Genomic DNA, 15,528 nt, shown 5'->3' with positions numbered 1-15,528 from the left:
ATTCCTGTGTGTTCTATATACAGGTGCACCCCCGTCATTTAGCCCCAGTGTAAGATGAAACACAACTCTACACTATGTTGCCTATCGCTGAAGCAGTTTACTTTAGGCTCCTGGTGCCTCTTTTTCTGTTTGTTAGCTTGCTTGTTTGTTTCAGGACTAGGATGCTTCGTTCTTTCTTAAGCGCGGCGTGTAGATGATACTAAAAAGTTATACCAAGCGTGTCACCTTTCGCAGGTTGTAATCCAGAGATACACAGTACCCAGCCAGAGTCCTTTCCAAACAACCAAGCAAGGAGCTGAAGGCACTCATTCCTACGCCCGTTTCCTGACATCTTTCGTTATGCATGCTTTTGCGGGTGCCGGAAAGCGCGGAGAAAAGGGCAGCCTGTGCACCTGCAAAAAAACGCCTTCGTGATGTTAACAACAAGCTGGAGGGTACAAAGCAATAAAACTGCCAAATGTACCTGTTCCTATTCACTCCATTCCCTACAGCCTATGCATACAGAGTCCCCCTAGGAACAGGAGGCTGGAGCAGGAATGCTATAGTCCGTTCTTTCCCCTGTCTTCCTCCCTCGCTGTATTTACTATGAGCATTTTTATTCATTGTAGGTTTGTAAACGCATAGCTCGGGTTACCCTTTCGCGTGTTAAAGTAGAACTCCTGTTAAAAGAGGCGAGCAAAAGCGAGACACTTACAACTGCATTCAGAGTTACTGAACCGACTCAGAGGCTCAAGAAGTTGAACACCGATGGGGGGGGGGGAGAATAAATCATCCCGGCCTCCCTAAAAAAAGACACCCCCTCAATACTCCCAAATAATCAAACTGCACTATAAGCGCCGAGAGAATGGGGGCTGTTCTTCACCTGGGGAAAAATAGCGTAAACCCATCGACTGCATGCACGGTGCAATATGCAAATGGTGAGCTCACACTTCTAGCACTTCCACCCGGTTCCTAGAGCTAATAACCGTGCTGGACTGTTTATTTTCAAATCCCTCTCGATGTTTCCAAAAACGCTGCGTTTTTAAATATTCTGCAAAGGCTTGGAGCAGATCCCCTGGAAATGTCGCTCTCAGGAATAGTGTCTGGACCTGGACTTCGTTTTGGGGACGTTTCTGGACTTAGCCCTGAAAGCTGTTTTCCAATTGTAGCTGCTGGTGGTTTGCAAAGCCCGAAGATTGATCCCATCTCCCAATCTACATAAGTTTCAGCTTTCGCTAGGGTTAACCAATTGCACGTCTCCTTCCTTTTCCTACCTGGGTCCTCTTCGGTAGGGTCTGGCTCCGGAGTTCATGCTATCTCTAGCTGGACGCGAGAAGATTTAAACAGGGGAACCAAAAAAAAAAAAAAGTGATAGATCCACAACTGTGCTGGTTCAAACTCAATGTCTTTCCCCAGTCCATCTTTGAAAGAGAAGTGGTAATACCACCTGGATGTTCAGATATAAATCCCCTAGCAAATAATAAATGGATTAATAATAACAAGGTATGAAGTTCTTTTTATAGAAAAAAGGAGAGAATTGAAACTAAATGCGGCAGTTAGACAACCATTTTGATAAGAGGATAATTGAGGCGACACTGGTGTATAATTAGAGGATAATTTATGCTATATCCACTTTTATTCCACCTCCCAAAATAAACCCAGTCCATAATCATTACAGGCAAATTGTTCTGAATTTTATAGCAGCAATTTGAACAAAGTACTGCAGTTAATCATGGGAGATTTTTGTGTATTCCTGATTAGACGTCTAATTGCCTCCTTCCAGAAAGTAAAAATAACTGTAAAACGACTCTATTTTTATCATTAACAATGTTGACAATAAAATAAAATCAACTGGAATTGTAATCTAAAGACAAATTTAGGAGGAAGGCACTTTTTTCTTGGGTAGTTTATATTGTAATCAAGATTTGCCAAACCACTAACCGCATGTATCATTTGCATATATTTGAAAGCATTACAGTAGCTTCTGTTTTCAATAGGAAAAAATGCATTACTGTCAGATCTCCAATGAGTCGCTGCTGCAGCTCTTCCTGCGATAGAGCAAATGTTGCCTTCCTCAATACGGAGAAAGCCCGGGTCGGAACAGGGCGCTGGAGCATGCTCTGGGGGTCTCTTTGCCCTCTTTTAAATTTCCCTTTTCATTCGGGTTCACGGCATGTTTGGAAGGACAGGAGAGGGGAACCGAAGGTGTGTTCACACGGTGGGCGGTATGGAGGGGACTGAAATACCTTTAGTGTGTGTGTTAGTAGCTGTTACACTGGGCTGTATAAGACAATGCACACGAGACAAGCAGAAAGATGCCCCCCGTGACAGTTTGCAGCAGGGGCTCCTTTTGTCTCGGAGGGAGCGCCGGGCCGGGCTGCCCGCGCTGGCAGAGGGGTGCTGCTGTGCGTCGGAGGTAGAGCAGCCGCGCTCCGGCGGCTGGCGGAGGCGCGCGCTCCCGCCGCCGCGCTCCAGCCGGGATTCGGAGTTGCCGAAGGTGGGCTAAGCCTCCAGCGCGCACAGACGCCAGTCGCAGCTCCGGGGTGGGTGACGTCAGGGGTTGACTGACCAATGGGGAGGCGCTGCCCTTTGGAGACAAACCATTCGACTTGTGGCGTCTCTGCCTCAAGTCTAAAAAGCAGAAGCTCAACTTTACCAGCCTCCACCTTAAAAAATCTCGGCTTTAAACTCCGCCAGCCCCAAAAACAAGGGGGGAATGGAGGGGAAGAGGAGAGAAAAAAACCCACAGGACTAGTCCCCCCCCCCACACACACCCCTCCCCTCACCCCTCCCTCTTCGAACAAGGCCCCTCTCACTACTGCTCTTTACCCCCCCCCCCCCCCGCCAGCTCCCTAAGTCCCGGTGCAGGCGAATAGGCTCTAAGGTGGCTGGGGAGCGAGCGAGCGCGCGGGGGGCGAGCCGGAGGGAGCCGCTCGCTCACTCCCAAACTTTGATGATGACCATGACTACGATGGCTGACGGGTTGGAAGCGCAGGACTCCTCCAAATCCGCCTTCATGGAGTTCGGACAGCAGCAGCAGCAGCCGCCGCCGCCACCGCCGCCGCAGTCCCACTCCCAGCAGAGCTCGCCGGCCATGGCAGGCGCCCACTACCCGCTGCACTGTCTGCACTCGGCGGCCGGCGCGCACCCGCACCACCAGCACCACCACCACAGCTCGCCCTACCCCGGCAGCGGCAACTCCTACAGCCACCGCTCGCTGGCCGCCTACCCCTACGTGAGCCACTCGCAGCACAGCCCCTACCTCCAGTCCTACCACAACAGCAGCGCGGCCGGCCAGACGCGGGCAGACGATGCAGGTGAGCGAGGCCGCTTTCTTCTCGCGATCGGCGCCGTCCTCCGGCCGGGCTCAGCCCGCGGGGAGCGGCTGGCCCCGGAGCAGCCTGCTGGGCACCCTTTGGGGCTCTCCCTCCGCCCCGGGCGGGCGCTGGGCGCTGCACGCCGGAGCTAGACTCGGCCTCGCGGACGGCCCCTATAGGGACGCGTGTGTGCCCTGGCTTGCGGGGCTGTGTGGCTTTCCTGCGCGACATCCGCCGCCTTCCCTTGCTTTCCCCGCGCGCTCTCTGTCCCGGGAGCGCTCTTTGGCGGGGGGATTGGGGTGTGTGTGTGTGTGTTTGTGCTGCCCAGGTCTATATCCCGAGCGCTGGCCTCCTGCTCCACTATATTGCCTAAAGAACGTGCAACGGGCCATGTGCATTTCACCCAGCGCCCGCAGCTGTCTGGTTACGGCCGGGGAGAAACGCTGTCGGTTGCAGCGGTGCCATCCTCAGGGATCAAGGCAGGGTTGGTGGCTCCTGTGTGACACGGGGCAAGGGGATCGGCTTTAGGCAAATGACCACCTGATGAGTGAAAGTTTCCCGACGAGTTGTTGGTGCTGCAGCCTTGAGCTGACTGTGTTTATGTGGCGATCTGAGCAAAAACGCGTTGTCAAAGCTCTCCGACTGGAGAGTCACTGACCACCGAACTGGCGACGTGAAGTCAATTAGCCGTGTAAACACCATGCTGGCCAGGCATCTAGCAAGCCCATTCATTAAACAAACGCTATGTTTTTGCAAGTAAAACGAGCCACGCAATACACAGGGACGGCTTCTTTCTGGCGGTTGATTCCCACTATTCTAATAAGAGCAATTCCTGAGTGATGCCTTTGAGCACTCACAACGTGTGCGTGCTATGGGCAGTGGGACTGAAACGGCAATGGGATTGTTTGTTGCATGCGGGCTGTTGCGGGAGGAGGGGAGTAAAAAGAGTAACAAAAATGCCCAAAATTAACAGGGCGCACTCAACAGCCAAGGAGGCTTCTCTGCGTTTTCTGCGGTGGTGACCTTTCAAATGTGTCGGTTGCTTGCAGATCAGCAAAAAACGACAGTGATTGAAAACGGTGAAATCAGATTCAATGGGAAAGGGAAGAAGATACGGAAGCCTCGAACCATCTATTCGAGTCTACAGCTTCAGGCTTTAAATCATCGCTTTCAGCAGACTCAGTACCTGGCACTTCCAGAGAGAGCTGAACTGGCAGCTTCTCTAGGACTTACTCAGACACAGGTAAATTACTGGGAACCCCAAATCCCTGCACCCCTGGCCATGCAGTACAAGGCCAACCAAAGAGAGATCTGCATTAGCAGTCTTGCCCTCTGTACCTGGTAGGAGAAAAGGTAACACATCCCCTCCTACTACATACTTAATGTAATGCGAGTTATCTTACACAGCACAGAGTAAAAGGTTTACTACTGAAATAACTGACTAGATCTGCATTTGCCCCTGCCGACTAGTTATCAAATTCTATCCTTCGATGGCACAACCAGATGGCACGTCCAAATAATTACTGCGCCGACACGAGATTGTTCAATTGTGACAAGAGCACAACACAAAGGCAAGAAAACATTAGGCCTGAGGCAGAGGTAAAAAATAAAAAGCCCGATCCTAGCAACCTATAGAGACAGAGAAAGCAAGAGCAGATTAGAAAATACCTGTAAAATCAATAGTTAATTCATCCTGGATGACTGACTCAAATGCCGTGGTTGCCCTTGGGCAAAATGTACAAAAGGTGATAATAGATCTGAAGATCAAAGACAACCGTGTACAAAATTATAGCAGGTTAAGCCACAGTTAAGTGTGGTTGATGTAGCTGTGCTATCCTGGTAATTTAAGCTCGAGAGAGGCATGAAGCATTGCAGGCTTCATAAGCAGGGGTTAGTAGAAAAGCAAATGGATAAATACAGTCAATGCATTTACAACGTGTGTGTGCCTGTATGACTTTAATAAATAATTTCAATGTTTATCATTGCAATTGGCAGCAGTAGCTTGCACAAGCATTTTTAAATATTGAATGGACATGAATGTTGGAAATATATCTGCTTATTGTACAAATGGCATTTATGCTGACACACACAAAGTGTGTTCCTGATCCTGAAAATCTGAAAACCACTAGTCTGACCGAGCTAGCAGCCTTGCCTCAAGGATTGCAGGATTTTGAATCTTTAAATGACTCTGATAGAGCATTGTAACATGTTGTTACATGGAGGGCCCGATCCTGCAGACGTCATGCAGGGAAAACTCGGTTTAGAGCAATGTTACTTGACTAGAGGCAGGATGCGCCCCAACGTGGTTAATATCCGTTACTTTTTCTGAAAAGCAAATGTCCATCCAAAATTGATTTTAAAATAAAGGTAAAGAGGTTGTACTAATCCAGCCTTCTCCCAAGGATGTAGACAAGAACAGTTTGAAGACTGTTTGATTCAGGTTTTGCTTTTGACTATTATGGTATCTCATAGCACAAGACTATCTGATTCCTTCTATTTGCCACAAATTGTCCAAATGATCAAACGGCCACTGACTGAAGAAATACGACACTTGTGTGTACATGTATGTATTTTATGTCCATCTGTACCTATGTAGACATGCCTGTGCGTGTATGTCCTTAAATGTTCACGCACATAAGCAGGTGAGAGAGAAATTAAAACAGGATACATTCTATTGCTCTACTTCTTGTGGCCTGGACAAGAAAACAACGCTCAATTTTAAAAGCTACATCTCAATTTCTACTGTTCCTGTTATTAACAACAGATTAGCTCCCATGCCAGCATGTTAATGCCAGCTTGACCCCGCATCTCCCTCTCCACTCGGGACTATGTCAAAAAATAACCCCCGTCGGGTGCTTCCTGCTGTCAGCTAGGTGCTCCTCAGCGGCCTAATCTCTGCTGCCTTTTGATTACAGGTGAAGATCTGGTTTCAGAACAAACGCTCCAAGTTTAAGAAGCTGCTAAAGCAGGGCAGCAATCCTCATGAGAGCGACCCTCTGCCAGGTTCCGCTGCCCTGTCTCCGCGGTCTCCAGCCCTCCCTCCAGTCTGGGACGTTTCAGCTTCCGCCAAGGGAGTCAGTATGCCTCCCAACAGCTACATGCCTGGCTATTCTCACTGGTATTCTTCTCCACATCAAGACACAATGCAGAGACCACAGATGATGTGAATTGTCCAAGAGAAATAATCTATCAAGAAGCCCTAGTCTGGACAGGGCAAGCAGTCCGCTGTCTTGCCAACGGTGCCAATTTCACAGGCTCTGTGTGAACTTGTGTGTGTGGCAAGAAGACAAGGTTGGGATTTTGTTTTGTTTTCTCTTCTTTTCTTTTAGTAACCTCAGTGATTGATCCTGAACAGAAAGAGACTTTTCCCCCCCCCATGCTGGCGCACATAAGACACTTCTCCTTAGGATATTTTAATTTGGACTCTAAGGAACCAGTCTCATCGCTTTGGAGTTATACTGTCAGAGCAAACTTTTTACAGACTTTTTCCCACCAGAAGTATACACGACAACGTTTTTACTTGTTTAATGAGCTAAAGATATTACACGATGTAAGGGAAGCTATTCAAGCTCCTGCATTTGTATTCACCAAACCCAGACTGGGGGAAAAAACTGTTTGAAAAGGAATATATACTGTACGACTAAAACACTACCACGAAGCAAAAACTGCATGCTTTATCAAAATGGAATGGACAGCAACGAAGAAGAAACCACTGTCTCTCCCTCAGATTTCTCTCCCTAATTTCCCCAACCCCGCGAAATTCCCTAAAAATGAACAGGAAAAGGGCAAAGGAGGAACCCTCCAAAACAACCATCTATGGCTTTGAAAGGTCCAGTACTCGATTGGTGGTATTCTCACCAATTCACTAAGCTATAGAGACGTTTATATTGAGCAACCTTTCTGTATATATTGCTGAATTTTAGTTGTAAATATACTTTGTATGTTTTTGTCTTCTTTCATATATAGAGTAAAAGCCACAAAACGTCCATGTGTCCTGTATTTCTCTCTATATTAAAGCCCTCCCGCTTTAGATACCTAGCGAGTCACACATTTGTGACGTAGAGAGCAACATATCTAACAATAAACCCTTGAAAAGACTTTTCTTAAAAAGAATTAACCCTAGACAACAATAGATATATATGTAACGATTGCATGGATGTTTCTAATCGCCCGGTCATTTCTTAGCCTATGTTACTTCGCTAATTATAATATTTGGGGGAATATTACGGTGTCATTTTATCTAAGGTTTTTCTCAAAGTAAAATTTGGTGCTTTGCATCTTTGCATTGCTTCCTGCACAAGGAAGGAGGGGGAAAAGAAAGAGGTTCCCTCCTTTGTTTTTGATTAACAGACAGACAATTAAAGCTGTGTAATATTTTGCAAAGCTTGAAAGGTGCAGAGATCTACAATGCACTGACCAGGGCGAATTATATCTTTATTATATTGTGTAAAGCACAGAAATAATGAAAATGAAAGTCCTTTCGTCACACAAGCCCCATACTGCGAGAATTAATGGCTAGAGACCTGGGCATCCTTCAAATTATGAACCTTGAAACCACTGAGCCATTTATCAGAAGTCAATAGAGATACTCAGAGTGCTCCATATAATGACAGCTACATACAGTCGTGCAAAAGGACAGTCACTATAATTAGACACAAAGCAAAGAATACTTACCAACATACCAGTTCCTTTTTTTGTTGAGCAACTTCCACGCTCAGTCAGTCTTCAGAATGGTTTAAAACCGATCAGTCTTGTCATTTTCTACCATTCGTATTGTTACATTAGGAAAAATGTTTTCTTTTCTTTTTCCCCCTTCCTACTGTGAAACTTTGGGTTCAGAGCTCCCCAGGATCAATTCTGAACAAAGCCTCCAGCTGCAGTGCCATCCAATTTGAAGCAGACATTGGGGACAATTTAAGGTTTTTATCCACAAGAAGGTTTTTTTCCATTCTCTTAAATGCAGCCATAATTAGAGTAATTTTTCATGTAGCCCGCTGATTACAGCGTTTTTACCGTCAAAGATAATTACCTGTAATTTTCTTCCACTTTTAATACTAAAAAGCCATCTTTATTTAGATTCAGGAACAGGAAAGGCGAAACAAAAGAGGAAAATTATTCTGTTATTCATACACAAATTGCAGAGACGTAGGACCTAAAATTGAAAATTAACCAAAATTATAATGCTGAAAAGAATGGAAGAGGCTTCAGAAGTACAGCTGCTAGTGGGTCTCACTGAATTATTCAAATTACGTGAGAGAAAGCTACCATATATTTAAACCAACAGTATTTTTCTTTTTAAGAAAATCCAGTGCACAGCTACCTAGCTTCTATTTATGCAGGTTAATCCTAAACCATCTGAAACATTACATAAGTAAATTCTATCTATCTATCTACCTACCTACCTATCCACTAACACATACTATTTCCCAAGAAGACCATTTCTATCAGAATCCAAAGATACAGCAGTTGTCCCTTAATTGCATGGGCTAACACTTAACTCTTTCCTAGCCACTGACTTAATCGGTGTGTGTAATCTATACATACGATGACTCTGAAGAGCTTTACTCGTGTATTTTGGAGTAGTTGGTGCTGCTGTACTATAAAATAAATGTTCACGCTTTGTAAATACCCTTTGAGTTGTGGAGTACAGCATAGAAAAATGTGATAATTTTTTCCCTTGTACTTTATGAATATTTCAAGGATAGCCTTCTTTTTTAGCAATGAACCCAACAATAGAGACGTATAAGATGACACAAGCAGGCCTTTCCGAGAATAATATGGTGAACAAATGATAGCGAAGACAGTGTCATCTAACATTATATAGCTGCCACCAAACGAGAGTTTCATGGAACAGCGTCATCTATAGATAGGATAGGAACAAATCTCTCATTATTCCTTCCCTATGGCTTCTAAAAGGTTAGTTCCACGGAATTGTAGTTCAGAAGCCTGTTTGTATAACATTCGATAAGCAACATATTTTCCTTCTAACGTTTTGGGATGCATTAAAATTTGTCCCCTCAAGAAAGAGAACGATGGCTCCTTCCAGAGCCCATCCTCTTCTCAGATAAAAGGGGAGAACTTTAAATCTAGCCTTTGGCAAGGGGGGGGGGAGAGTTTTTAGGTGCCTCTTTGCAGATGGAAACGCTCCTTGCCTGATCAGAAACTCTACCATTCTTGCAATACCAGTAAGCAAAGCGCCTAGGTTACACTGAAAGGTTAAACAACAGCCTGCCTCTGAAAACGTTCGCCGAATCCGAGGTACACGAGTACAAAATACATGGCTGCAGGGGGAAAAATTGAATGAATATATCGTGCGCTCTTAGACTAGCACTCCGGTTTATCATCGTTCTTGCAGTATAGAGACCAGCACATCTAAATAGAAACCAAGTCCCCTCTGAACGTGTATCGAGCCGACTAGCCAACATAGCTTTAGAAAGAAAATTCCCTATAGGTCCCCCGCTTCGGGAGTGAAAGCTATTGTTACAACACACGAACCAACCCAAATTCTATCGGCTATGTAGAAACATTGCTAAAAAAAAGGACAGAGTCTGAATCTATTATGAGACCGTGTCCTAACAGGATGACAGAAATTACACACGCAGCAAAAGTCCCCACGAAAGTGTGAAAAGATGAAGATGAACTGTGAGCTGAAGTACAAACAAAAAGATAATAAAAACTTACCCCCAGTGAAACTCTGTTAAGCAATGATCAGGGTCTAGAAATCTATACTGAACAGAAGCAGTGTAGAATATTTTTCTGAGTCTCAGGGCAGAAGCTCTTTCTCTATATTCTTGGTTGAGTGAGCACATCCAGGTGTGAAATTGTTTGCACACCCCAGCACCTCTTATATTGCCAGCAAAATTAGCTGTTATTACTGTCACTGTTTAGTGATGGTTAGCTTGATAAAAAAAACTGCTGTAATCAAGACCTGGCGCATCTTTGCAAATTACAGATAATTGTAAACGTCCAGATTATGATAATAGCATCCTAATCCAGCCTGCAATATAATTATTACAGAGTGTTACATCTGAAACTGTCCAGTAGGGCTAATTCAGCCATTATTTAGACCCTATTTTTGCACTGCAAATGGGTTGCTGAGTTGAAAATGTACGATTGTAATTTCACGGGGCACTCAATGAGTAATGGTATAGGAAGAGAAAAATACAAAAGTGAAATGTGAACAGTAGCGATCAAATCAAACTCTGAAGGACAAAAGGCTGTTTGATTCATAGGGAATAAGAAGAGCGGGAATTAAGAAAATAGCAAATCAGTGGTCTGCAGTGTTACGTGTCCAAAACTCAAATAGTGTGAGTCTGTTGTGTATTCAGGGGATGATATTTCTGCTAGCTGATGTCTGAAACCATTCCTTTTTCAGCTCATCTAGTCCCAAGCAGTATCTCCCTCGGTTTTTTTTAAACCACACCTCTGTGCTCCCTCCCATGCCCTCCCATGCCCAAAAGAAAGCAAATTTGGCAGTAAAGTGATTCCTTTCTCTCAGATGTTTTATCCATCTGCGCGTCACCTTCCTAGGAACAGAAGCGTTTATTTATTACTATTATTAATTATTAATTAATAATTAATAGATACTAATTTAATTTGTATCCTATCTGGCCTTCGTGAAAAAAGCATGTGAACATGGAGCCCATCATAGGCCTAATTCCCTTTCGCGCTCACTCAGTGGAGAAGCCATCAGGAATCCTACAGGAAATTTGCAGAGAATGCCTTAATTGTAATTAATTAAACAAAGGAGCCTGACTAACACGGCTAGTAAAGTTAACTCATTGGGCTGGTGGCTGTAGTCTCACGATTAGTTTGTATTAATTTACCCGAATGTGAAGCAAGCCAACCTGCTTTGTTTGGAATGGGCCAAATCACCAGTGGTTTTGTTTGCTTGTTTTTAGTAACCAAGACTGTACTAAGGATCAGCCAATCCAGGAGTTATACGTTTGGGGTTAATCCTTGTAGGCTCATGATGAGAAATCGCGTATTCTCTTCTCTTTACTGTTGGTTCCACGCAGTATTAAACCTGGAAGAGAGTTCGGTTTTCTAGGTACATTACAGCAGCTTCTACAGATTCCATTGTCCTGGGTTCCCTATAGACTGGGATTGATTTAAGCAGTTTGGACTTATGATCTTTAAGGACTAAAGTCATTCTTGGCGATGCTGATAATGTCAGTGTTAATAAACGTTAATAATATGTGCCTGTTCTTCGTGGAAATCAGCAAGAATAAGGTGGAGAAAGGGAAAGGATGTTTCAATGGGTACCGCAAGTCGAAAGCCCACACAGCACATTATACGGGGGACCGTAAAGATTTCTTAGAAATCTGACATTTATGGCCAGGTCTTCAGCGGGTGTGCAGCAGCCATGAAGCCAATGGAACTACTTCGGTTTACACGAGCTGAAGATTTGACCCTTCAGGTGAATCGGATTAGAAAGGCTTTCCTCATCACTATTGCAAACGCACAGGCTGAAATCCTATTCACCGAACAGGCTTTTCTGAAAACAATGAAAATCCTATAACGTGCAACCCATATTTCAGGTTCCCGTTGCCTTTGCTCAGAATGTCAGCTGGTGGCTGGCCGTGCTCAGCTGAACCAAGACTGAGATTCCTCGTTCAAACGACATGAAAACCCTCTGGTGTCCTGAAGGGATTTTGCTTTGGTTACAGGTAGTCATGTGTGGTATTGCACAGCTTTAATCTTGCTTTAGTATGTGGCTCAGGCTCGGTAAGGTGCGTGTTTTTGGCAGATAAAATACTGCGTATCCCCATAAATCACATGTAAACAGAGGCACCGCAGAACAAAGACCAGAAACATTTAATTGCTGCAACACAGGTTCTCTCTTTAAAAAAGAAGAGTCTTCATGTAAATTACCCAATTCCTATCTTCACGGTTCTCGTCTGACCTATAAAACAGGTTGTTACATTACTGCAGGCTCCGCTGAAAAGACTGAAAGCAAGGCGGTGTGTGTGTGTAACTTAACTGAAGAGATATATAGAATCTGAAATCCACAACTGAACACTCGAAAGTCTGTCAGTCGCAACCTTGCGTGCTAGAAATATTTAATAAGTAACACATGTGAGAAGCACGTTTCTGATCTATTCCTACGTCGGTGCTGCCAGGTCTGCAGCGTGTAAGGTCTGGAGGCCTGCATGCCTATACAAAGGCATGGTTGCAGCTCGGGGTAATTTACTGAGGAGCTCGAGAGCCTAGGAATACAAGCGAGGAAAATGCCCGCTTGAGCTGGCTGGGGTTGATGTGAGAAGGCAGCGCGTGTGTTTGGAAGGAAACTTGCACATCCTCAGAGGTGAAGTGCCCGGGAGATATTGGTGCGAAAGTGACCAGGAGTGGGGAGCGGACACGGAGCCTCCTAACATCTGGGGTTGCGCTACGTGGAGCGATCGGGTGCCCCGGAGGACGCTGCAGGGCAGAGGCGAAGCGGGGACTTTGTGTGTGTTGCTGCGGCAGGGTCTGTGTACTTTCCGGGGCAAGCGCCTGTGTGGGTGCATTGGATGTAGGGCAGAAGGGGGTGTGGGTGGGTGTGTGTCAGGCCTGCGGCTCAGCCCTGGAGCCGCTCGGCACCCACAGGAATGCGGCTCCTCTCGGCTCCCCGGGTTGCCCCAGCTCCACATGGCCGCCAGGGGAAAAAAAATAAAAAGAGGCAGCAACCCGCCGCGTACAAACTGAACGTCAGACAAAGGCCAGTCCATCTGATCTCTTACCAAGGGAGGCAAGAATGGAACGGCACCAAGGAGAGGGCTGGAGACAGTCCAGAGCTGGCCGGGAGCCGGCTGTGCTGAAGGAGGGGAGAAGTGTCCTAAAATATACTCCATCCGCGGCAGGTCCCAGCCGCTTTAGCTAGCTGGAGATATGCACGCCTCTAATCCGGTGATGGCTTTCACACAGCCACTCCGGCACTGGTGTGTCCATAGCTACCTATTTGGTTCTGGGCACACACACTAGCACACACCGGGGGACTTACTCTAGGCCTAGCTGTCTTTCCATACCTGGCCTGAGAGTGCGATGCCTTTCCATCGCAGATCTGCCCAACAAGGCCCACGTGTGTTTGTGCGGGGAGGATATTTTTGGGTGAAGTCTCATCCTCATTTTATGGTAGCCCATAAAATGCCCCCCTCTCTCTTCCTCTCCAGCAGTCACCAAAGTAGCTGGGGAAAGAAAGAAAGAAAGAAAGAAAGAAAGAAAGAAAGAAAGAAAGAAAGAAAGAAAGAAAGAAAGAAAGAAAGAAAGAAAGAAAGAAAGAAAACCACTGGAAAACATATTTCCATATCTTATGTCCCAACCGTGAAAACAAAAGGAGAGAGAATCGCCGTAAAGGAGCTATGTATGTGTGTCTATAGCAGGTTCAAAATCTTTTTTTTAAATAATGCCTTCCTAAAGCCGCGCCGGGGAAGGACAGAACAAGAAACAAAAAGTACAAGCTTTTCTTTTAATGAAAAGGAAATTCGCAGGAGATAAAAGCTGAGCTTTTTCAGCAGCATCAGAGTGATGGAAATGCCGTAAAACCTTACAAATAAAATCAGCGGGAAATACTCGACAAGAAACCGAGGAGCACCGGAACCCTGTGTAAAATAGAGCAGGCTGCCCAGACAGCAGCAAGTTAAATGGACGAACCGAAGAAAAAGATGTTTCCAGATAACCTACCCTCGCCTGAGACTAAAACCAATATTTCCTCGCTATGTAGAAGAACAAATTGCGAAGTCGTTCAGTGCTGCATGTGTCTGCACAAACCTCCCTCCTACACACACACACACACACACACTTCCCAACATCCAAGAAGTTCTTGAACAGACTACTCCATTGTACTAAAAACCAATTGCTGCCTCTCTCCAAACAAACCCAGCTACAAACAGCAAGCCTTGGCTTCTTTCTCAGAAAGAAAGAAAGAAAGAAAGAAAGAAAGAAAGAAAGAAAGAAAGAAAGAAAGAAAGAAAGAAAGAAAGAAAGAAAGAAAGAAAGAAAGAAAGAAAGAAAGAAAGAAAGGAAAAAGCAGGCAGGGAGAATTGAGGGAGACAAGGAGGAGGGGGCCGGGGAAGAAGGGACTAGAGACAGGTAAATGTGCCCGGGGGTACAAAGCGTGTCTTTTCAGGCCTTGTCTGAGAGCCCTGGAACAGCTCTTACCGAACTCCTCAGCTGATGGGGGAGGGGGAAGCCTTTGTCACATTCACCGCTGCCGCTTTACCGCACTGCAGCCAATTTCTCAGATACGTTCTGATCTCCAAACTAGGGTTTAATTCGGATCGTGCCGCGCTCAGAGCTGGCACACTTCGCTTAGGGCCCTTACAGAACACCGAACAACCCTGGGAACAGCTGTTCTATTTAGGGGACGCCTGCTGCCCGGTATTTTTAAGGGGTGAATTCTTCAAGGTGAAGACAAATAGTAAGAAAGGGAGGATGGAGACATTTTTATTCTGCATACGTGGAGGCTACCGTCAAAGCACCCGAGTTGAAGTCACATACCGCTCACACAATACAACCCCTAACTGGAGTCAGTCCCGTGTATTGTGGGAAATCACACACGCCATTTCTCCTGCCCCATTAGCCGATCTCCAGCCTGTTATCTGAAAATTGTCCCAGTTAATTGCAATAAGACTTGAACTGTGAAGATGATAACGATCGCGGGGAGGTCTGGGCTTTTCCATGAATAGATACAGTTAAAAAGGTTCCGCCAAAATCCCTTATTCAGAGGGTACCGATCGCCTCTACCAGACACGAGCTTTTTAATAGGCACAAGGGGAGTTTTGCCCTCATTTTATCCTTTCTCGTATTTAGAAGCCTCCTTTGAAGGAAATGCAATTTGTATAATTACCCTGGCGCACAGAGCCACTGTGGAGTGCCGAGCTAATTGCTCTCAGTCAAGGATTCAGCGGGGAGATTTCTTTTTTCCCCGTGTTAGTTTTTGTCGTTTCTTTGAATTGTTGCACATAATGTGGGGGTAAGGTGTAAATTGCCTTTGGAAAGCCCATTCTCCAGATGAAAGCTGCCCTAGGCTGGCAGTTTTACATTTATAAGGGGGACTCTAGCTGGGCCCGATTCCGGAAACCTTTCCAGTCCTTCGTGCTTCCAGCAAAAAGCAAGGAGTCTTTAACTGCACAAGGATCGGCCCCCAAAATCTGTCTATTTTGCCAACAAATCAGACAACTAAACAAATATTTTTTTCTTTCTCGTTTTGCAATGGAAGAAGGTGGGGTTGGTTTGTTTTTGGAAACGTCTC

The 15,528-nt window shown here is 45.5% G+C and overlaps 1 protein-coding gene across 1 annotated transcript; it reads left to right on the top strand.

Moving 5' to 3' along the window:
• Positions 1 to 2,837: 2,837 nt before the first annotated feature.
• Positions 2,838 to 7,282, top strand: DLX6 (distal-less homeobox 6). Its single transcript, XM_075922331.1, has 3 exons — positions 2,838 to 3,296; positions 4,346 to 4,539; positions 6,212 to 7,282. The coding sequence occupies exons 1-3, from the start codon at positions 2,933 to 2,935 to the stop codon at positions 6,461 to 6,463; spliced, it is 810 nt and encodes a 269-aa protein (XP_075778446.1). The 5' UTR covers positions 2,838 to 2,932; the 3' UTR covers positions 6,464 to 7,282.
• The last annotated feature ends 8,246 nt before the right edge of the window (positions 7,283 to 15,528 follow it).

Source organism: Pelodiscus sinensis, chromosome 2 (genome assembly GCF_049634645.1).
Source record: "Pelodiscus sinensis isolate JC-2024 chromosome 2, ASM4963464v1, whole genome shotgun sequence".
Lineage (NCBI taxonomy): Eukaryota > Metazoa > Chordata > Testudines > Trionychidae > Pelodiscus > Pelodiscus sinensis.
The sequence above is the reverse complement of the archived record's forward strand: the minus strand, read 5'-3'. Positions and strand labels throughout refer to the sequence as shown.